The 17,962-nt window shown below is 41.9% G+C and overlaps 2 protein-coding genes across 12 annotated transcripts; one reads left to right on the top strand and one right to left on the bottom strand.

Annotated features, from left to right (window-relative positions):
* Positions 1–2,067: 2,067 nt before the first annotated feature.
* plcxd2 (phosphatidylinositol-specific phospholipase C, X domain containing 2) lies at positions 2,068–8,278 on the bottom strand. The gene is made up of 8 exons (XM_057013503.1): positions 7,968–8,278; positions 7,731–7,867; positions 7,483–7,602; positions 7,022–7,075; positions 6,761–6,916; positions 5,905–6,015; positions 5,602–5,732; positions 2,068–4,771 (listed from the first exon to the last, which is right to left on the bottom strand). The coding sequence occupies exons 1-8, from the start codon at positions 8,068–8,070 to the stop codon at positions 4,612–4,614; spliced, it is 972 nt and encodes a 323-aa protein (XP_056869483.1). The 5' UTR covers positions 8,071–8,278; the 3' UTR covers positions 2,068–4,611.
* A 601-nt stretch (positions 8,279–8,879) lies between these two features.
* mak (male germ cell-associated kinase) lies at positions 8,880–17,866 on the top strand. 11 transcript variants are annotated; one of them, XM_057012842.1, is made up of 17 exons: positions 8,935–9,017; positions 9,531–9,791; positions 10,513–10,849; positions 11,784–11,838; positions 11,947–12,068; positions 13,036–13,118; positions 13,582–13,714; positions 13,797–13,968; positions 14,168–14,335; positions 14,857–15,081; positions 15,220–15,398; positions 15,489–15,628; positions 15,790–15,837; positions 15,907–15,933; positions 16,907–17,026; positions 17,181–17,240; positions 17,420–17,866. In XM_057012842.1, exons 3-17 carry the CDS (start codon positions 10,749–10,751, stop codon positions 17,578–17,580), a joined length of 1,794 nt encoding a protein of 597 aa, XP_056868822.1. In that variant the 5' UTR covers positions 8,935–9,017; positions 9,531–9,791; positions 10,513–10,748; the 3' UTR covers positions 17,581–17,866. The 11 variants fall into 11 exon arrangements, with proteins under 11 accessions (XP_056868819.1, XP_056868828.1, XP_056868822.1 ...); XM_057012843.1 differs by lacking the exon at positions 15,907–15,933 and having other exon boundaries at positions 8,936–9,017; XM_057012838.1 differs by having other exon boundaries at positions 8,938–9,017; positions 15,790–15,933.
* Positions 17,867–17,962: the final 96 nt, after the last annotated feature.

Here is a 17,962-nt window from a genome sequence, read left to right as displayed (position 1 = left end):
GAATATGTGTATTATGAGAGAGAGGGAGGGGAGAGAGAGGGGGGAGGCGGGGAGAGATGAGAAACAGAGCGGTGGGGGGGGGGGGGGGGGGGGGGGGGGGGGGGGCGGAGAAAAGGGGAGAGAGAGGGGGGAAGAAGAGGAACAGAGGTGAGAGAGAGAGGGGAGAGGGAGAGAATCTGTTAATAGTAAATGTGTAAGGTCAAATAAATTATTGGAATGTTCCAATAGTTTCTGAACATGCCGCTGCTACTCCTTTTAACTATGATTTTTGTTTCTCCCAGGGAGGGAGAAAAATAGAAATTAGCTTTTTTAATTATTATGACGACGTGTTATTATTATATTATGTTATATATTATTATGATGTGTTAAAATGACGCGGGGGGGGGGGGGGGGGGGGTAGTTAGTTTCATGGTGTCTCACCCCCGCCCCTCAACTGTTCCGCGTCACCAAAGCCTGTGCTGATTATAATTACAGTTCCTGCGTATTTCTGCTAACATGATGACTCGTTTTTCCTCTAACCGAAGGCCAATAAACCACAACCGTCCATTTGGACCATTAATCCAGATGTGAATAACTATTTCTTCTGTTATATATTTTTCACCACACGCCACGAATAAAAACCTCTGGCGCCCCTATCGGCCACACGCATATTACAATCGTAACTGTCCAATCCAGCAATTACCTTGTGTGATGAGTTTGTTTGTCTTCTTGCACTATAATGAATATTATTGTGTTATTTTACAAAACATGCTGGACCTTTCAGTGGAAGCGAGTTGGGAAACCTACAAAGCAACAACCAAATAAAACAGCAACAAATCAGCCTTCGAGCACTTTTAATCGACCTCTTCTTTTCAAAGATAGAACAGGAGATTAAAAACATGTCAAATAAGACTTTATTTTAATGTGTATAATTGGCAGCACTGAAGAGAACCAACAATCAGGAGCATGAAGAAATTTTATTGTTTAATGAATGACGAGAATGTTAGTAGGAATCAGTCCTCTTCTGTACCGTAGTGTGAAGCAAACCCTTTAGTCCCGGCGTTGGTCTTCCTTTAATTGTTATCTTCTGCTTCGATTTAAAATCCAGTTTAGAAACATGTTTGTTTGGATATGTAATCCTCTGTTTAGAAAATAAGTCGAGACATTGGAGGAATGAAGGGATGGCAACACTTGAGTTGCTAATTACTGAAATCTTGCTGTCTCTAATTCTGCGGCGAGAAGTCGCAAAAAGAACTACTGGGATCGCGAGTGACCGCCCCCTACCGTGGTGCGGGAGAATTGCACGCATCACTTAGTGCCTCGTGACAGCCGTTTTATGATCGCTCATTACAAGAAAGACGTTATACACATATACAGTTGTTGAAAAAAGCACATCAGCTAAACTATGAAAATGTAGTTCATATATTAAGTGTTTTAACATTAGCATAGCAACATGCAGAGAGACAGCAATACGGCCTCACTGCAGAGCATGCTAGCACAGTTAGACGAGTCGGCGCGTAATCGATGATGAGGCACATCTGGCTGCTGCCGCACTGCGTCAGGATTTTGACCAGTAAAGGATAAAATTCAGCGATTTTGAAGTAGAAATAATCAAAAACTGGAGGTCAGCTGGGAAATGTGCAAATAACTGAATAAATATAACCATTAAAGTATTTTTTTTCATTTTACATTTTTTTCTTTCCATGATGTGCCTCACCTGCTTTCTTATTACAAGATACACCCCACTCCTTATAATCTTGATAGATAAATTCATGATGATGATAGAAGGATAAGGGAGAAAACAAATTTGGTGTTAATCTTTTTCTTGTACTTGAAAAGATCAAAAGTATAATTTGTTTTACACAGGAATTTGTCTACAGCAGCCTGGAGGACTTGGACTGAGCTGTTTGACAGAAGATGGATGGATGTTGGATGGCTGATGGATCAACCTGCACTATAAAGGAACTCTTCCTCATGATGACTGGAGTCTATGTGAGCAGTGACATGCTGCATGTTGCAAATCTCAGTTACATGTCTGCTCATGTAGACGTCTCCAGACATCACAAAGGCACAAGGAGGTGCCAACACTTCAATATCAGTGGGTCCTTTTATTTGGCAGAGTTTTGTGCATTTTTTACTGTTCATAACAGAGGTCACATAAAACCATGGCAGGTGTTAACATGATCTAAAAGAAATAAGAACAGTTAAACTCTATTGGGATAACGATTGTTCTACACTTTCTTTGAACCTTGAGTCGCTCAAGTGTGTCTAGAGGTCCCCAAGCCATCACGCCTCAGTGCTTGCCTGCTACGGCACGGCAGTGCCGAAGCCTTCCTAGTGACCTCATCCTGGAGTGCAAGCTTTGAGAAGCCCTGCTGAATGTTTGACAGCATTCCAAGTGAATTCCATGGCTGCCATGTGATCCCAGGAGGCTGAGCAGGAACTCTGGAGCTACCCAGTTGTACCAGCTCTTGCTGTGAGAAAAGCTCTTCTTTTTTTTTTTTTTTTTTACTGTATGGTCTGTATTTACACAAACAATTCCTTTTCAAGTTATGTACTTCTATTTTTGGGTTGTGTCTTTTATTGTTTAGCTAACCCGCCCAAAGCAGGCTAATGTCATGCAATCCACACATTTTATGTAATTAGTTTGGCAGCTGTCTCTGTCCTGTAGTCATCAGGACCTAAAATAGAGCACACACTCCTCTGTGTGTAATGACACATGACAACACCTTAGATTACTGCCATAGGTCGTCTTACTCTCTGCAACATCACCTGCACAACTCCAACATAGGAGCCATTTGTGCAATGGCACTTTTGCTAATGAGCTGCCAAAGCAAGTTTTCCATGTTAGAAACTGTTAAGACGCCAAGACGTCTCCATTGGACAGTTTGCTCTGTCTTGTATCTGCCCTGGACGCAACAGGACAGAATTTTCCAAGAACCTCAGCTAGCAAATATATACTCAAATGGTGCTTTATGACATTATGGCTTTAGAGTTTACTCCTTTGAAACTCTTGGAGGCAATAACAGTGTAGACAGAGAGAGAGAACCAATCCAAACAACAAAGGAATGCTCTCCATCACCCTTAGCTGCTGCCCTCAACTTTTCTGTTGTGGGATGTGTAATTACTCCTCAATTACAGTGCCTGTGCTTGTGACTGTATAGATTCCGCGTGTGTGTGCCTGTGTATAGCTGAAAATCCTTGGTGACCATGATAAACTATCTCAACAATGTGCACAGTCAATTGAACACAAGTGGGTCAGAAAGCAGAGAGAAGAAACATTTGATAGGGGAAGAATTCCTTGTTTGAGTTTGCTGCTAATGACACTTCCACTGAGAAGCATGAGAGAGAGGAGAAACAAATCTGCTTTCCAGATAACTCTGTCTGCCTTCTCTGTTTGTTAGTGCTCCAGCTGGATTTTATCCCTCATTCCCTCACATCCTCTCATCCTACTCCATCTGGAGGAGTGTAGAATGATTGTACTCTACCTTCACTACTCTCTATGTCACTGGGCACACACAAGCCCCATAACACACATTAACTGAAGCCTGCTTTCTTTGGCCCTGTGTACATATAATCTGCTGGACAAGTTGAAGTAATAAAACGGAGTCTATTTCCCCCAAAGGTGGCATCTGTGTAAATATATGTAGTTAAACAATAAAGAAAAATTTATAGCTGTATATATGTTTAGGTTTTAAGGGATTGTTTTTTCCTGTATAGTTGCCCCCCTCTGCAATTAGCCATTTCAAAGCCTACCACCCATCAACAGATGCAGTTACAGTCTTTTACAGGGAGCTTTTCTTGTAACAATGTGGCTTACTTTTCCAACCACGGAAACAAATATATGCAGAAGATGTTAACTACAAATGCACAAATTGCTTATTTCTCATATCGGATGTCAACAAAGTCATTAGTTTTTGGACACATTGTTCTGAGTACCTAAATTTTGTTCCAGCCACCTTTCTATCTGCACACATCAAACATTAATATAAATTATATTTGTTTTTTGACATTTTGGGGGAGAAACACACACACACACACACATACACACACACACACACACAACACACACACACACACACCACACACACACACACACACACACACACACACACACACACACACACACACACACACACACACACACATCCACAAGCAGTGGACAACATTCCCCTGCCAGTATTTCCAGTGGAATGTTGGGAAAGACTCTGGAAATGATGCCAGGGCAGTGGAATGACTGATATAATCAATCTTATTATAACTGCAAAACAAATCCCTTCTGCTCTGCCTTGTGAACTCAGCCCTGAGTTCTTTGCCTGATTTGGACTTTTATCGCTTGGAGTGTCCCTTCAAAATAAAGTCTTTCAAAATTCCCTAGTTGGACAATAAGTTCTTCAAATTTGCTGGAATGCCACCTAGAAGCCTCCCACCCATCCAGCTGAAGAAGCAGGCTGGAGCCCCCCCCCCCCCCCCCCCCGTCTGGGTCATCCCTTTACCTGACTATCTTAATGTGACAAAATATTAACCAATGTTGATGTATAAGGAAATCAACACACAGTGTGACTCTACCAGCATGGTCAGAAGAAGGCGACAAATTACCATCGCACATTTGTCCTGTTGTTCAAACATTTGTCATCTTGCTTTGTGGCCTTGTTCAGACAAAAGCAAATTGTTGAGTTTGATGACAATGTTGGCAAAATCTGTGAGCTCCACAAAGTCTGAAGTGATGATGTTGACCCCGTCCATCCCAGGCCTCTGCGCTTCAACCCAGGACATGATGGCTGGGAGGTTCCTAAAGTCAAAGGACAAGAAAGACACACAGTATCACCAGTCGCCAACCTGAAACACTATGGTCTGTCTTAGCCACCAGCAGAACAAAACCAGGAAGTCAGAGTTTGCACTCAGTGGCGCTAAACAATGACATTTCCTCGGAAGTGCAAAATTAGGGCACCTCCTGTCGCGCTGAGGTCCTTTGACCTGGCACCGGCGTCTGTTTCCCTCACATGTAAGTGAACAGTGAGTTCAAATCTGAATCAGGATTTCCACTCTGATTTCAAATTCAGTCAAAAACAACCTGATGTGAAACATATTTAGGTTTGATCCTGTAACTGTAAAGGTTAATGCTAAAAGGCATGAAATCGTATAATGTTAGAACATTTCCAAAGAAGCTACACTCAAAGACCAGGCAAATACAATAATTGTGCAGCCTGCTGTAGTATAAACAGATTAAACCATCTCAAACAATCTGGAACTATAAAGAGCAGAAGAACTTCAACAAGGATAACTTTTGCTATTCATTTGCCAAAATGCATCATTATTTTGAATACTGATGTCAAGCTGTTAAGAACTGATAATAATATCTCTCTCAGCATGTAAACTAGGGTTTTCTTTGTATTCATGAACGTTCCCGCGAGTTTTTGCAGTTTACTGCCCTCTGTTGGACACATCTAAAACTGAATACCGCGGTTCGGCTTAGTCCAAAAAAAGCTGACTATAAGTAAAAAATAAAATAAAATAAAAGGAAAAATGGATATGTAATAATGCAAAATAAATCGTATTTCTGTGGCTACAAATTATTCCAGTAGAGTCAGAGCCTGAAAGCAACTGGTTGCATTCACTGACCTTTCCACTAGGTAGTTACGGAGCCCCCAAAGCAAGCCTTTGGCCACTGTATTAACTCTGGGTGTGAGAATGGCCTGAGACACATGAAATGCACCACCATTATCTCTTTCCTTCAATGTTGTTTCGAGGAACTATAATAAGACAAAGAAAGCATGATTAATAAATGATTTAATTGCAATAACTGATATATCCAGTTGGAAAAATCCCAAAGCCAAAGATGCCTACAGAATTTGTGTCGTGTGACATTAAAAAGCGCTCGGTGTAGGTCAGCTGAGCGCTTTGCCGAGTTTGAATTCTTCTGACCTGTATGAGTTTGCTGGGCTCTGTTGTGTTGGCCCACGGAGCAGGAATCTTACTACCAGGCCACATGACCGGGACACCGTCAGCTGCTGGATGATGGTAGAACACAATCACCTGGGGACAGAGAAATCGAACAGTCAGTGATTCTTGCCCTGAATAACTGGCGGTAACAAAACAAAACCTTGCACCCTTGAGTCAATCAAAGCTGAATATTCAGGCTAAGTTATATGACTTTATATCACTTAATAAAGTCTTAGAGGCTTGCTCCGCCCTAACCCAGACATCAAACAGTGAAACTACAACAGAAGTCTTTTGGTTTCCGCGCTAATGAAACTGTCGACCTGTTGCCATCTAAGCTTAAGGGAGATTAAGGTCATAGGAGAGGGAATTGGACCAACAGTTCAGTGACACCCATATGTCATTAGAAAAATGTAAATGCTAACAATGCTAGTATGCATGTGTGCATTTGTGGGAATGATAACAAAAATATAACTTTGACAAAAGGTGACATTCAGAAAATGTTATGGAATATTGGGGAAGGGCAGAGGCAAATATTACAGAGGAAGAAATGGAAAAAATAATGATGGATAAATGCTATGAAAGAGGAAAAGCGGCTTAGATAGTGGAAGTAGTGTTAAGGGGATAAGAGGTAGCACTAATTCCTGTCCAGGAGAGTCAGGGGTGGCAGGGATTAACCAACTCCACAGGTTCGAGGGGCTTCTGTGTAATCACCTGCACATGCACAGAATGTCAAAGGAAATACAACAATTTAGTAAGGAAGAGGTCTAATACTTGCATGCTTTTTAAAAATTCTTCTAGAGGGATAATAAAGGCAAATGCACATGTATCCTAATCTGACCTGGTGTTTCTTGTCCCAGAGGTAATCCAGTGTGAGGGTGTCCACTGTGCAGTTGTGACAAAGTCTGCTCCCAAACACTTCCTGTAACGTGTTAATTAAGTAGACGTGGTGCGCTGCGTCCATGGCATAGTGGTGGTTAAAGTCTAGGAACACCACCTGCAGCACACATCAAATCTCAATAATTTATATTGTAATTTTGCATATTTGCTGACATAGTGATGCATCTGGAAACCAAATGATACCTTTAAAGATGCTTCTCACCTCTTTCCTGTGTCTGCTTAAGAAGGTGTTTATTTCCAACAAACCATCCCTCACCTGTGAAATGGAACAAAGCTCACAGGTAACAATGCAACACACCTACATGAGCCTGGTCCTGCTCAAGGTTTCTTCCTGTTAAAGGGGAGTTTTTCCTTGCCACTGTTGCTTGTTTGGGGTCAGGCCCTGGGATTCTGGAAAGTGCCTAGAAACAATTTTGATTGTAAAAGACGCTATATAAATAAAAATTGATTGATTGACCTTGAAATGAAAACACAGCCCCTCTCCAACAGATTAACAACAGCTAAAATATAGAAAGAAAGAAGGCAAGCAACAGAGATTATAACCGCAATGATGTTAAGTGTTTACAGCAGAGTTACAAGATGTCTGACTTGTGGCACGATGAAAAGCAAACATAAGTTGGAAAAGCTCCTACAGCGATAGGAAGGTTGTACTCGACTGCTCACCTTGTGGCCAAATAGGCCATGGATGAAGTAAATCTCATTTCCAGGCTCGCCTGGTTTGGAGGATACCCTGAGATCAAAGTAGCGAATTCCTGCATCCAGCTGCTCTCTAAATGTCAAATTCTATGATAATGACAGTAGATACTGTATTGCAACACACTGCAAAAAATACCTGCAAATATTTACAATACGCAAGATTTGAAAATATCCATTTCGTATTGCATGGACTTGGACAGATCTAAAGTAATTACCTGAGTCATTGACCACTTCACCATGACTTTCTTGGCAAGGACACTGAACACCATGGCCAGGTACTTCACAAACAGCTTCTGATCAGGTCCCACTGGAGCGTGCACATCCACCCAGTAGGTAAAAGAGTCATGGGAGCCTAAATGACAGCTCAGTTGTTGCATCGATAGGAACAGCTACACATTCCTGGAGGGGTCAAGGTTCATGGTTCCAAAAATCCGTAAGCATGATACACTTACCTGGCACAGCGAGATGTTTAAGAGGCATGGCACTCAGCTTGGAGGGAAGCGAACCCATCCAGTTGGCATTGGCACTGCCGATGCCTGCTGGTCGGGTCTTCATGCCAGAGTCTTGGACTTCCTAACGGCGTCCTTTATAAAGCCAGTGCAAGTGCCATAACTGTGACAGACCCCTGTGATCTTCCACTTTATGAAGGCTATACATCATCTTGAAATGTCACTAATGCAGAAATCAGCCTCTGACTCCGACCACTCCGAAACCAGTTGTCATGTTATGTGTCCAGTGACTGCAAACCGTCAGGGTGCACCATTTGTCCACATAGCTTCATCCATGGTCAAATCCTCTTAGAAGAAAATTCCACCCGTTATCTCCCCCCTCCTTCCCCCCAACACGCTCACACCCAAGCCCTCTGCACGTGCGATGACGCTATTTCTTTTGTTTACTTTTGTTTAAATCCATATCTACTTACAATAAATGCACTCTTGCAATTGTGTCTATACGTCAAATAGCAATAATTTAGGCTACTCATTTGCTGTGTCATGAATCGATGTTGGTGAATTACAGTCTAACCGCTATATTAAATAAAATAAATACTTCGTCTTTTATTAGGTATATTATATATAAAGTATCGAATTCCATTATAATAATGAGGCTAATTGTTTTTGTTTTTTAAAAGAGTTAAAATACAGTATATCCACGCTCCAACAAAAAACTGCACCGTATACAGAGCTAGAACGACGGTAACAAGTCACACTCGGTTAATTATACTCAAAATGTTTTTATAAATTGTGACATTTGTGTGCATCCGTAGGTGATATATTACATTTTATTTTTATATTAAAGAGAACCGCTATAAATTGCAAGCGAAATGAATGCTACCGCAGTCCCATCATGCATTGCGCATCAGTGGGCTCCCAGCAACCGCTGCGTTTATGTTTGTTTCCATGGGAACAGTCATACGTGCAGCCACACGCGTTAACGGAACGTTCACTTTATGGAAAGAAACGTCGTTCAGCCGTCCATGACACCGGAGAAAGAACAACTGAATGGTGAGTCCTATGCTTAATTGAACAACAACTTAAGATTCAGGTCGAGAGCGTAGACGATTTTACAGTGCACTGAACTTTTGCTAGTTAAACCAGACCTTCGATTTAAAAAACACAGAATCTTAATAACTTACCACAATTTCTATCACAATTTTTTTTAATCACAGTTAAGCTATTTTATCATCCATAAATGATCCTGAATGGCTTTACTATTACATTTATTGACCTTGAATAGCTTCTTGGGGGTCAGGTTGCCAAGATCTTAATCTCATTTAAATCCCTCCACAACAGGTTGCCCCATGTGGAAGATTAGTCCAACTCTACTGACCTCTGTTCTTGTCCTAATGCTTATTGTTTCATTCAAATGTACATACTTTACAGTAGAAAGATCTAGACATGTGCTTTATCAAAAGAAGCATGTTTATAACTGTGCTGATTAATTCTTAATTAAATGAATATAAAGCCTCTTGCACGATAATCCACTTTAGATTATTGCAGTCTATTTTTCATTAGCAGGAACTCCAACAGGGTGGTGGTAGCTCAGTCTGTTGGGAATTGGGCTGAGGGTTCTCAGTTCAAGCCCCACTGCAGATAAAACATGGAAGGTGTTCTGTCATAGGGGAAGGTGCCAGAACCCTTTCAGAGCACTGCCCAGGTACCCTTGATCAAGGCACCGAACCCACAAATGCTCACATAGGGCAATGCAATGAACTGGCAACTCATCCGGGGATGGACCTGCCTTCACTCATAAATGCACCCTCCCCATGACCCCACAAGGTATAAAACAGTTAAGAAGATGAGGCGAGAACTACAATAGAGCACACTTATTCTAATGTACTATGATGGGCTGGAGTTAGTTTTCTGTTTCCCTTCCCAGATTGCCATTTGGACCCCCACTTTACCAAAAGGATTATTTAAATAAATCAGATGGAAAGCATTTATTGCTCCACTGAATAAATGAGTGAAAATCATACGTTGGCTCAAGGTGCCAGTCAAATCCTCTTAGGATGCAGGTGTTTGAGGAAGATATAGTGGATAACAGAGTGTGATGTAACATCCTATTTCCATCTCCAAGGCCTAATCTGCCTTGGGTCATGTCCCTGGTTGTCATGGTGGAGACACACAGGTGGAGAAGCACACTTCATGCACATTTTTCTTCTTTAAGTGATGAAACATATTTAGAAACTGTTAAAGAAAGTGAAATATTTGACTTAGTTAACCATTCCACATTCATTTATTGATTTATTTGATTAAGAAAATGCACATTCATCAAAATAAATAACAAACATACAGACAATAGACCATGACAACTGGATAAAACTTGAAGAAATATTCTGACAGAAAAAACAAAGAGGTAACGGTGAGAGCAGATCTGCCATGTCCTCAACCACCGTCTAAGGGTCTTTATAACACTGCTGTAGCTGTTGATCTAAATGATAAATGTTGCTGTAAACTGTGCCTTTAAATTCCATTTCTTTCCTGTCTCCCTGTCCTGAAGGGCTTCTAATTTTGGAACTTGTGGTGGACGTTTGCTCCCAGGAGCTGACCTGCGTAATAACATGATTACTGGAAGAATCAGTGAGCATCATCTTTAACTGTCTAACTGAAGAGTCTTGATTCATTGTGGCCAATCGAGGCAAAATATGTTGGTCCAACCAATCATCGCTGACAGCCCATAACTGGTTTCATGACAAAAGCAAGTGGACAAGTGGATGAAAAGCCTCTTGAGGGATAATGAATCGCTACACCACCCTGAAGCAGCTGGGTGACGGCACATACGGCAGCGTGCTGATGGGGAGAAGCAACGAGTCTGGTGAACTAGTCGCTATAAAGAGGTAAGGCTGCTTATTAAACAAAATAAATCTCTTTTCACGAAACCGTGTCTTTGTAGAGACCCTGGCTGCAGTAGGAAGTAGTAAAAGGTAAAAGAGTTGAAATTAGCACTTTGCATGTAACACTATCAATAAAAGCCAAGCAAGCAAAGTGATAAACACATTTCAGATTATAGAGAAAAAAGACACGGAGCAGACATCAGAGCTGTACACAACAATATTAATGTCATGTATGACATTTAGCATGGAATATAAACTACTATATTTTAAATGTGAGAGATAGCACACATCCCTTTCTATCGCCAGCATGGGTGCAGGGATCAATAATGGATGAGAAACCGGGGAGGTGGCGTCCACCAGCTGATCGTTGGGTTACCCTGCAAGACAATACACAAAAGGAGTGAAAGTGGAGAGCTGAGTCAGGTTGCTGATTTGTGGACGGTGGGGCTGAAAGCTGGCTGATGTCCAGGGAAGAAAAGCGGATACGACCACATCCAGGGAGTCTCACGTCAGTTTAGGTGGAGTCACAGTATGTGCCAGTGATGCAGTGACAGGACTGTAGGTCTGTCTGTGTGAATGAGGAGAGTAGGTGGTTGGATACTCAGCTGTGCCAAGAGCACACAAGTCAGGCCTGATGCTGTCTGCTTGATCCAGGACACTCCCAGGATATTTGAAGCTTACTTGGGAGGTTGCAGACTCAGAATTGAAGTTGCACTTGGGCGGAGATTGATGACGTTTGACAAGACCATGGGAATACATGAAGATTCTTAGGAGATTTGAACTTAAAGTTAGCAGAAATTAACATAAAACAAACCTTTAAAAAGGATCAATGAAGACCCACAGTTGACTTATAAAAGCCGTTTAAGTTGGCCGTTTCAGTACGACATGCAATTACACTCAGATTTCATGTGTGATTTTTACCTATTTTTTTTAACAGAATGAAGAGGAAGTTTTATTCATGGGAGGAATGTATGAATCTAAGAGAGGTGAAGGTATGGATGGTGATCATAGGAGCAGATTTCTTTGAGCACTGTTGATAGGAGTGCTGGAGCATATTTGCTTTTTTAATGTACCGTATGTTTATATTTTTGTCCCACCAGGCACTTAAGAAGCTGAACCATGCCAACGTGGTGAAACTGAAAGAGGTTATCCGAGAAAACGATCATCTGTATTTTGTCTTTGAGTATATGAAGGAAAACCTCTACCAGCTCATGAAGGACAGGTAAAAACCAAACAAACAAGAACTAGTTTGAATTTCAGATGTTTTTGCCACATGTGAAAAGCTCTGAATTCTACAATTTGAAACTGTCAGCATCTTGTCAGGCGTCGTCTCCACTGAATCACACACCTGAAAGCAGACAGGATTTATCTTGTTTCATAATTTGAATAATCCGAAGGGATGTCATTTTGGCGTGATATATATTATATTTCTGTCACCATGCTTCCTAAATGTGCCCATGCCTTCAGGCTATCCTTTGCTCACAGCTGCCAAAAGAATGAAACCTTCTGCTGGAGAGGTCTGATGCTATTTTGTGCGCTGTAATTGGCGCACACCAAAAAATGACCTCTGTAAAGCCAACAAAGCCCTTGAATGGACTCTGGAGATACTGTAATTACATATTCTTGCATGTTTTTGCTTGTGTGAAAGCAAAGGTTTACCTCATTTTTGAGCAGGATCTATCGATTTTATGTTTACAGAAAAAAACTGTTCCCTGAGTCAGTGAGTCGAAATATAAGCTTTCAGATTTTACAAGGCCTGTCATTTATTCACAAACATGGTAGGTATCTCGTCGTCCCAATGTGCCCTGCAATCACAAACAAATGGTCAAATACTGCAAGATTCATTAGGTAGCTGACACGTTTGAAATGTACGGTAACGTTAGAAAAGTTGAGCGGTGACAATCTTGCAGTTTGTGAACCAAATGCTTCATCTCGTTCCTCGCATGCTCTTCTTTATGGGTTGGTGTGGATTCTGCATGTTGAAAACAGGAAAGAAACCCCACTGAAGCTCAGTCAGACGTGCACATTCGCTCTTCACACGGATTGACAGCAGCCTCTCAGGCTCGAGCTGCACGTCCACACACCCACAACAAATGCAGTTTTCATCATTTCTCTTTGTTCAATTTTGTTTCCCCTTTTCTTTTCCCTCTCTTTCCCCTCTCTTTTCTCTCTCTTTGCTTTACGCCTAGAGAGAACAAGATGTTCTCAGAAAATGAAATTAGGAACATGATGTTTCAAGTGCTGTCTGGGTTGGTTTTTGTACACAAGCATGGTAAGAAGCTTTCCTCATACATTTTCCTCTCTTTCTTCTGTTGTTGTTTTGATCTGGGACCTTTTGCATGAGCCACAGCTTAAACCCCAACGCCACCCCATTACGTATGTAAGCTCTGGTGCATCTTACTTAGCAGAGATGTTCTAGGATATGATATGTACTGGCATTGGTCATTTCACTCATCGACAGTTCCATCAATAGATCTTTACTTTAACCCATAAGACAGAAATTGAAGAACAAAGCAGCATCTCCCAGATTTCGACCATCTAATTTGCTAAGTATTAAAAAGATTATCCTTACATCATGAATACTCTTCACCATCGCTGCAGCCGACAGATGAAAACGAGAGGAGATGAGTTCATTGAAGCCAAATACACATCGGCTCCTTTACTCTACTTATGCTGGCTGATTTGAATTGTTAACTAGTCAGGGTGACATTATACTGATATTGTTCTTCTTACAGGTTTCTTCCATCGAGACATGAAACCTGAGAATCTGTTGTGCATGGGGCCAGAGCTGGTCAAAATAGCAGATTTTGGCCTGGCCCGAGAGATCCGCTCCAAACCTCCGTATACAGACTACGTATCGACTAGATGGTGAAAATGCTGCTCATCATGTTCTTGCACAGTGGCCCCTTTTGCATCTAAGCAAGTTTATTTAAATATGTTCTCCGTTCAGGTACCGAGCTCCAGAGGTGCTGCTCCGCTCTTCTAACTACAGCTCTGCCATTGACCTGTGGGCTGTGGGCTGCATCATGGCTGAGCTCTACACTCTTAGGCCTCTTTTCCCTGGAAACAGTGAAGTAGATGAGATCTTTAAGATCTGCCAAGTCCTGGGCACTGTCAAAAAGGTGAAAGATAATCTTTTCATTTAGGCCCATTATTATTTCCATCTAACATCCATTTTATCCCTTCAGTTTTCAATTGAAATTCCTTTTAGTTTATTTATGACGCTTCACAAACATGCATGGTCTTGTATTGTTCTCTGAAAATATTTGAACACTACATTAAAGTAACTAAGAACCTTCCTGTTTGCTGTCTCTTCAACAGACAGATTGGCCAGAAGGTTACCAGCTCGCTTCTGCTATGAATTTCCGGTTCCCCCAATGTGTTCCAACCCATCTGAAGACCCTCATCCCTCATGCCAGTAATGAGGCCATTGCCTTGATGAGGGACCTGCTGCAATGGGACCCCAAAAAAAGACCCACTGCAGTACAGGTACACAAGGCTCAGTCTTATAATGATAGAGTAGAAACCTGTTTAGGGGATTTGATCCCATAATCATGCTATTGGGACTCTTTTCCATTGCCTGATACTCTGCCCTTGATGGCCAGTGTGTCTCTGATCGTGACTGTCGTTATGTTGTTAGATATAATTTACTCTCCGATGAGACAGTTGAATGACCCCGAGGGAACGATGTAGTGGGAATCTGTCAAGCAGGAGTGACGGTGCTTTTCCATTATTTACAGGTGTCAGATGCGCACAGCTACAGGAAATCCATTACAAAAGAAGCGTTAAAAACACAGGAATAAACACAGGAATACTAAACACAGGATAAACACAGGAATATTTATTCCAATTTACTGAATTATTTTACCAAAAACTGAAACAAAAAGTCAAAAAGATTGATGCAGTATCATTGTTTATTCTTGTATTTTAAAAGGTGAAAGGTGGAACAGCTACATATTGCAAGAAATGTCTGAATCCGAATCTCCGTGGCTTTTCATTTTTCTTCCCAGTCCCTGCGTTACCCATATTTCCAAGTGGGCCAGATCTTAGGACCCCATCCTCAGAGCCAGGAGGTTAAAAACGCTAGGCCGGTCCCGCAGAAGCAGCTCTCCGAGCCCAAGCCCACTGAATCCAAAGTGTTCACCGACACCAGGAAGCAACAGCAACATCCTCACCAGCCTCTTCAGCAGATCCCACTTCCTCAAACTGAGAAACCTGGAGGAGTCAGCAATGCAGTGAGCATTTCTGCAACCCAATCCAATATTTATGCCATTTTCAGTAAAAGATAATAATGAAACAGCACTTGTGAGCAAGTAATTTTCATTTATTTATGGATTGATTTAATTGTTGCTTATCCCTATCCTTCACTGTAGAAACCATCACCTACAGGCAGTGAGAATACCATCGGTGGTGGGACGGGGACGCTAAAGAATGGGCGTCGTCGCTGGGGACAATCGAAAACCAGAGAAAGCAGGGAGGAGCTTGACCCCCCCGAAATGTCTGTTTCTACCTCCAAGAAGGAGCAGAGGAGCCTCAAGGAGCACCAGCCACTGTAAGTGCTTTAACAGTGTATCTTACATGGAGATAAGATGTGTTCAAGGTGTAGCAATGCTCAGACACCTGCCTTCCCTTCTGTGTGTAGGCCCAAGGTCCAGGAACCTCTCTATTCATTCAGCACCCTCACAAAGTTACCCAGCCATGTTAAGATCAGCCAGCCAGACAGCAACCTTCCAACATCTGCTGCTCGACAGCACTACCTAAGCCAGTCCCGATATTTACCAGGTAAGACTTTAGAGTGGCTCCATCAGTTTTAATTTTCTGCTTTAATGCCTGACAGCAGGTTTCTATGAGTGCAGTACACCAAAAAATATTGATATCTTTTAAATATATTGATATTGAAGTCCAGTGATTGTGTGATACAGTGACTTCTTTGTTGCTTGAAGGGCTGATCAGCAAGAATCGGACGTCTTCCTTGGACAAAGATTTGAGTGGTATGACGCTTCGAGATCTATGGGATAATTCCTCCAACAATGTAAATAAACCACTTGCTCCTCCATTAGGATTATCTGTCAGCAGAGCCAATGTTGGTAAGGACAATCTTCTGAAGGAGAGCTGTTAAAGACTTCTCTCACCATGTTCAGCTTATCTACATTAACATGAGACCTCGCTTTATCTGAAGAGCTCTGTTAGAGAGAGCCTCAGCATCTGTGACAGGAGAGATGAGACCTGCCTCAGTCATATCTCATGTAGACATGACAAGACTCCCTTCTTCTCTACCCTTCCTTCTCTTACTTTTCTGTTTCTTTCTTTCCATTGCCTATTCAAGGGATTCACAGATTCATAGATGGATAGGTGGATGGATGGATTCATTCATTGCTTTTGATCTTTTGATTTCTCCTTCTTTGATGTAAAAAACCCCCCAAAGACAGTCCACCAGGAAAGGCTGTCATTAAAGAAATACGTAATACAGGAGAAATTTATCCTTTCTATAGATATTTCAAGGAAGAAGGGATGTGCATCTAAGACGTGTCCACACTTATACTTGAATGTAGCTGCGCTGGATATATGTCCCTACCTTCTTCCCTTCAGGTTGCTTCTCATGCTAAAGCTGGAAACCCGGTCCATCTGTAGGAAGCCTGCTTGGTTCTTGTACTCCATCTGCTGCTTAACATGTGAAAGAAGCTTAGTGCTGAACACTCTGGGGGAGCCAGAGTGTAAACACACAGTTGAAGCACAGATCTAAGACATCTGTTGGCTGTATAGATCCTTAGTTGCACAACAACCACAACAAAGAACACTAGAGGTTCACTCATCTCATAGATGGTGTCACTGGAACGTCTCTGTTAATCTTGATGGGCTCCTCTGTAGCTGTTGCATATGTAGCAGCTCCCTTACGTGCTCAGTCACATTAAGTCGGGTCACGACATTTGTTTTGTTGATCCAGGTTTCACTACATTATTTACATTATTCTACATTACGTTTTACTGATGAGTCCCTTAAGGATGTTCCACGAGGGTGCAACACTGAAATGAAATGAAAGATTGCTTTCTTTCCTTTTAGGGAACTTTGTAAGCGCCAAATACAACCTCTCTAGTGCTTATATGCCTTCATTCCAAAAGAAAGAGGTGGGCTCCGTGGGGCAGAGAATCCAACTTGCCCCCTTGGTTGGCCAGCATACAAGTAGGTTTTTAGACTCAGCCCACTCATACACTGATCTTCAGCACTATCTTCTGTAGAAATAACAGCTCCTTAGTACTCAACAACGGCCACGCCGCTTTGTTATTTCCATTCAAAGATTCACAACTGCAACTTTCTCCTCTCTTTATTCTTTTAGCCAGTCTGTCTCCTTCTGATAAGCCCATATCTAACTCACGTCTGAGTGAGAGTAATGAAGGTATTTCTAACATTTGCTGGTAGAGTTAGCTTTGTCCTTCACACTGCTTGTCCTGTTGTCTGTTGCTGTTTAGTATCTGTGCCAGTTTTTTTATGTGTATGTTTGTCTGGAATATAAAGGCTCCAGTCATTTAGTTCCATTCTGGATTTCTTTGATTTTTGACCCTTGTGTTTTCCTAGATTATGAGGCCTGGAAGAAAAGGGCAGATCGGACAGAGGTGAAAGGGAGCAACTACTCAGTTCTGGGGAGAACTGCTGGGAACCTGCTGAGCAGTGCTCCTGCTGTACAGCCGGTCCACGGCAGGGTGGACTGGACCTCCAAATATGGTGGAAATAGATAGTTCAGCAAGGCTCCTTGAACTGCTGTGCTTTTATGCCACTATGGGATAGTTTGGAGAGGAAGTCTAATCCAACTACGTGTGGAATCACCACTTGGTCCTGACAGTTGCCATGAAGTTGAAACGTGTCTGCATGTGGGACGACCTCGGCGTTTTTCAGTTTTGTTTCAGGATTCACTGCAAGCCAACTCTGCCGTTGAGTGTAGAAAAATCATTTTTTACATGTCGTATAGTCGCCTTTTCTACTGGACCTTTGAGTTGTTACAACAGATAAATAGTTTACAAGAAACTTTGTGTGATCCTTTTGTTGTCTTTTAGGATCATTCAGACCAATAAAGCCTGACCCCCCCCCCCATTTGCATGACGTGAGAAAGCATCACACATT

Source organism: Takifugu flavidus, chromosome 17, assembly GCF_003711565.1.
Source record: "Takifugu flavidus isolate HTHZ2018 chromosome 17, ASM371156v2, whole genome shotgun sequence".
Taxonomy (NCBI): Eukaryota; Metazoa; Chordata; class Actinopteri; order Tetraodontiformes; family Tetraodontidae; genus Takifugu; species Takifugu flavidus.
Note: the sequence above shows the minus strand (reverse complement) of the source record. Positions and strands in the feature narration are given on the sequence as shown.